General features: G+C 39.9%; 1 protein-coding gene across 1 annotated transcript; it reads right to left on the bottom strand.

Annotated features, from left to right (window-relative positions):
* LOC135222490 (uncharacterized) lies at positions 1 to 4,373 on the bottom strand (the record flags this gene model as incomplete). Its single annotated transcript, XM_064260572.1, is given in 6 exon segments — positions 1 to 271; positions 273 to 330; positions 1,922 to 2,111; positions 2,429 to 2,635; positions 3,138 to 3,379; positions 4,189 to 4,373. Coding segments are annotated over 6 exon segments (981 nt in total), but the record flags the coding sequence as incomplete, so codon positions are not given.
* Between the last annotated feature and the right edge of the window lie 1,411 nt (positions 4,374 to 5,784).

Here is a 5,784-nt window from a genome sequence, read left to right as displayed (position 1 = left end):
GCTCTGCTATTTCTTGTACAATAATAATTTTTTTTGGAGTTCGGTGTTCTGCTACGACGTCGTCGGCGCCAGCAACCTAGTTAGTAGAGATGTCGTGACGCCAGGTTTTCCTTGCCACAAATCAATCACTCAACGCGCGACATCTCGCTGTCTGAAGACACCGAGACGGAGATCACTGGACTTCGCCGTAGAAGTTGGTGAAGCAGGTCTCTGCGAAGGAGCCGGGTGCCAAGATGGCGGCCAGGGCCGAGATGGTGGAACACACCCCACCGGATGATGCCCACGATCATGATTTCGATCAGGTAGATCCGCTCCCACAGCGGGATTTCCCTGAGAGCGAAGACAAGGAGAGACAGAAGACAAAACTATAAAAATCAGGCAGTTTTTGTTTTTTTTTTCTGAAAGAAAAATTAAAAGGACAAACTCGGATGTGATCGACTGATAATTTTCAGAAAACGGTACTTTTCCCTGCCAAAATAAATATATAAATGAATAAACTAATATGATGAACTGAATTTTTCGGTAGTTTTCCCTGACGAAAAAGAAGAAAAAGAATATATATATATATATATATATATATATATATATATCTATATATATATATATATATATATATATAATATGATCAAATGAAAATTTCAGAAAACGGTTATTTTTCTGGAAGGCAAAAAAAAAAAAAAAAAAAAAAAAAAAACTCGGATATGATCATGAACTTCAGGTATAAATTATCAGAAATTAAAAAAAAAAAAACCAATTAGCAATCTGTTCCCGTCAATACATCTCCGAGACAATGTCCTGCCAGCTTCAGGAATCCTTGAGAAGGCTGCTGGAGTGAAACATCGCTATTTGTAAAGAAGCAAAGACAGGTACTATTATACTTTGCGCAATTAAATAACCTCACACACACACTGACGGTCTCACAGCAAGCCGAGTGCATACATATGAATAAACATTTCTGTCCTCGAACCTCGACCATTGACTTCTGAAGAGAGGCAGATAGAATGCGTTTACGTAAGACAGAGAGGTTAAGATCAATAGATATGATAACCCCATATTTATCTCTCACTCTCTCTCTCGTCATCTTCTCCCTCTTTTTCCTCTTTTACTCAGTACCATAGACGTATTCTCTGAGAAGGATTGAAATCACTTACTGATACGATACTAACGAGGGGACTTTTAATACTTTTACTTTGTCATTTATCATGTTCTATCTCATCTGCTCTAATAGATTCACATCAACCGTGCATCTGATGTCTAGGCCCGTCTCTTACGACGCTCCTGATTGGTTGTTGATAAGCCAATCAACAGTCAATCAGGAGAGTTGTCAGGGACGGGCTTAGACATCAGATGCACGGTTGATGTGAAGCCACTATAGACATCTCACAGTTCACTTGACGTTAAGAGATGCATCGCTCCTACTTCGCCCTTTCATCTTAGCGATAGGTTCCTGTCACAAACGATACCTGCCATTCCGATTTTTGAAACTTCTTCAGACAACTATTTTCACCGTTTCAGCCTATTTAAACAACACTCTCAGTACATCCCAGTTCATATGAAGTGCTGGTCGTTCGCTGCTGTCATTTAGTACAGTGTTTCGAATTTCAGAGATTGGAAGGCTCAAACTGACTCAAGGAACACACAAAACGCAGCGCGCATCGGTCCACACTACTGAGAGGTCACGCTGGGCTTTCTCTCCACTACATATATATATATATATATATATATATATATATATATATATATATATATATATATATATATATATATATACTAAATCTTGTAAAAATCTTGTTATTCATATCTATCAACCATCCTACGCAAAGAATAGAACCATTTGACTAACACAAAATACGGTGGTATTTAAAACTGACATGTTGAATCATGAACTAATATTGTCTGACTGAAGCAGCCAAGTCCTTACTTCTTGGGCCAAGGGCCTTCCATATCCATGAGCTTCATGTACATGAGAGGCGGATACACGAAGGTGCACAGAGTGACACAGGAGCCTCCGATCAGGTTGAGGATCTTGCTGAAACTCGGGATGGCCAGACCGATCAGTATCTGGCCGACGACGAGGCTAGACCTAAGGAGGACCCGTTTCCAGCCGAATTCTGCGGAGTGGAATATTTGATGAATGGAATTCACTCCAGCACATGTCAATGCACTTCATGCTGCATTTCTTAATGATTTTAGTTCAGTTTAGAATAACTGAATATAAAGTTTTTTTTAGATTATTTTAAAGGTCATGTAGTCTTCAAAAAGTATGCTGTACAGCGAATTGCTAAATAGTTCTTGGTACAAATCACCCATAGGAATCATGTGAATAAGCTGTGTATAGCCACATTTCTTGTAGTAAGGTTATCTGATGTTCATGCAAAAGCAAAGAAAACAAACAAAAAGCAACAATAAACGAAAATTAAAGTCTTACTATTGGGTACGTGGAGCGTTTCCTCCAGTGACTGGGCCACCGGGTTAAAACTGACGATGTACGAACTCAGGAGATTAATGATCTGAAGTGAGATGGCTATCTTAGTCGCGACTCCCATGGTGACAGAGAGCAGAATGTTGTCTTTGACATCATCTCCGAAGATGACGTAACCCGACACGGCTAGGGGCAGGTATAAACACAGGATAGCTGCAAGGAAGATGAAAAGTCCACGTCAGAAGAGAGAAAGCTGGGATCTTTTCTATATAGCAACCCTCATGGGTTTTAACCCGGTATGTATCCACTTTTGCAGAGTGTTCAGTGCAAGGCTGTTGTGGATTACCATACAAACACGAACAAAGGACTGTAAGTATCACAAAGATGATGGCCTCCAAGAAATATTAGTCCTAGATAACAACCCCTGAAAACGCTTGTGGGTTTTCGGCAAAGGTTCTAGGGAAGATCCAGCTGTCACACATTTCAGAGTGAGCAAGTGTTTTCACAAAGGGAAAACAATGACATATCGATTATTTTAGAGACTTCTTATACTTAGACTCCTTCCAGCACTTCTCTTTACTTCCTCTTACTTCTTTGTAATGAATACCATAATATTCTTTGGAAGCTTGAATTTCAAGTCAATGGCCCCTTGGCCTCGTTCCATATGAATAGGTTTCACCTACTGAATGATAATAATAGTTATAAAATCACTTACTGATGAAGGTCAGAATGACACTCTTGCCAAACTGAGCCCTGTCCTGCATGTCGTTTTGAATGGTGGGGAAGACGGCAGCCCCACTGAAGGCGAAGAGGATGGCCGCGAATCCTAGCGAGAGGCTGACGGGTGTCGGGTTCGGGTACCAGGGATCAGGAAGGCTTGCTTTTTCCAAGTAAACCATTACCAAAATAGTCACGCAGGCAAAGACGGTGGATACTACTGCAATGACGGCTGTCTGCCTGTTGGGGAGATGGTTAAGATCAGGGCACAGATGTCCAGAGTAGCTGGGTTGTAGAAAGGATTGAATGATCAGAGCATTCCATGAAGATGCTGTACACATGTTCTCATGATTATTCAGATAAATGCAGCAAGAATAGTCTACTGGTCGCTTGTATCAAGCTTCTGGTAAATATTGAAAATAAATATACGAGGATTAAACCCGCCCATTGGCATTTCTAAAAGAAGTGAAGACTCCTAAGTTTACATGATGTTTGGAATTGCATCTGAAAATATTCAGCAGATATTGATGCTTCAGTCTTCAATCATATCTTGAATGAGACATTGTCGAATGTTCGGGAAAATCGCGAAAGCATTGCAGTACACGCTGCTGACCCAAAACACTGGAGTCAATGTACTGCCGGTGACTGTTTTCAGGTCTTTAAATAATCTAAATTAACCTGAAGAAAACTGTTGCTTTAGATTATAAACTACCTAAATTGTTTAAGTAATCCTTCATAACATACAGAATTCAACGCAATGCATTACTATCCAAATACTATTCTCCTTGCATGTTAATACAATTTGACCTATTTATTAATTTATCAATCTACTTTTTCTTTATCAATGAATGAGACCTCTTCTTTCTGTATTTCCCTTTACCTCCTCTTACTTCACCCTAAGGAACACCTTAATATTCTTTGGAGAACTGAAGAATATCAAGTCAGTGGACCCTTTGGTGGGCTTGTTCCAAACGAATATATTTCATCTTCTGAATAATAATAATTAATAATAATAATAATAATAATAATAATAATAATACTTGACTCACCAGAAATCTTTTGGGGTTCCTAACCACGTCAGGGGTATGAAGACGCACCCAACAATCAAGACCACTTCGCAGGTCGACAGGGGCACGCCCATGGCAACCATCATCCCCGAGATCAGGATGATGAAGACAGTCGTCGTGCCGTACAGATTGATGAGCACGGCGGCCAGGGCTATCCGTCTTTGGGGAGAGAGAGAAAGAGAGAGAGAGAGAGAGAGAGTAAGGACGTAACAATATATATATATTTTTTAGATATATATATATATATATATATTATATATATATATATATATATATATATAATAATATATATATATATATAAATAAATAGATAGATACATTGACGAGGGCAGTTTTAATATATGGAGAGCTGATGGAATTTGAGGTCTTATCCATAACGAACAACTTGTTATTTTCCCTGAAGTTATCGCTCAGACTCCCCCATCTACTTTCATTACTTGACCCCTTCCCATCTCACTTTCTATTTGGTTACTCAATCCACCCTCCTTAACACCTGGGACGCCATCTCTTCTATCATGCAACTACCTTTTCAAACGCCCTCTTCTTTTTTCTCCACCACAAAAATCTTGCGTTTTTTCCTTCCATCACTGACTTTTGAATCCATTCTGGAATTGCAACACTTCGTGTCTGCTCATTCCAGTTACATCATGATCTTTTTAACTTTAAGCAACTGTTCACCTATGGTTTCTTTGTATACTTTGGAGATGACGATACTTAGTACATACTTCAACTTAGTACACCCTTCAACCTACTGTTTGAATCTTTACACCATATAATTAAAAATACAATAGAAATTAATGATAGTAATTCAAGGGTCTACTGTATTAAATCCTTTTATTTAGCTTTGCTCCTCAGCGCTCGTCTTTGTTTTGAAAAAAAACCCTACACAGATTTAACAAGTAAAAAGTGACTTTAACCACGGCCCGGTGGTGGGCTAACCTATTGCGTTGCCAGAAGCACGATTATGGCTAATTTAACCTTAAGAGTAAATTTACTGAGGCTACAAGGGCTGCAATTTGGTGTGTTTGATGATTGGAGGGTGGATGAATATCATACCAATTTGCAGCCCTCTAGGCCTCAGTAGTTTGTAAGATCTGAGGGTGGACAGAAAAATGTGGACTTGCAGTCAAAGCACAGACCAGATCCAGCTACAGAGATGCGATCCTGCCTTTACTTATTTGAAAGGTGCCACGGAAGGAAAGCACGAGTCTTGTCACTTGTATGTTCATGCCTATCCCATCAGTATTCACTGGCTTCTTGCTTAAACAGTCGCTTAAAAGCCAAATTCTAAAATATCATTCTAGAATTTACGTGAATACGGACACCCGTTTCCATAAATACCTGTATGGCCTGGATTCGGACTGATGGGGGCGCTCTAAGCGGAGGGCGTATCCCAAAGGCTTACTACGGGGGTGAGTGCCACCAACCTTCGTAAGGCCCCTAGCTGCTGCAGCCCCTTTCATTCCTTTTACTGGACCTCCGTTCATATTTCCTTTCTTCCACCTTACTTTCCTTAACCGTCTCCTAGCACTCTTCAGACCTCTGTCAATTTCCGTTTCAGCGTTGAATGACTTCGTA

This window comes from Macrobrachium nipponense, chromosome 3 (genome assembly GCF_015104395.2).
Source record: "Macrobrachium nipponense isolate FS-2020 chromosome 3, ASM1510439v2, whole genome shotgun sequence".
Taxonomy (NCBI): Eukaryota; Metazoa; Arthropoda; class Malacostraca; order Decapoda; family Palaemonidae; genus Macrobrachium; species Macrobrachium nipponense.
This window is presented reverse-complemented; position numbering and strand designations above follow the sequence as displayed.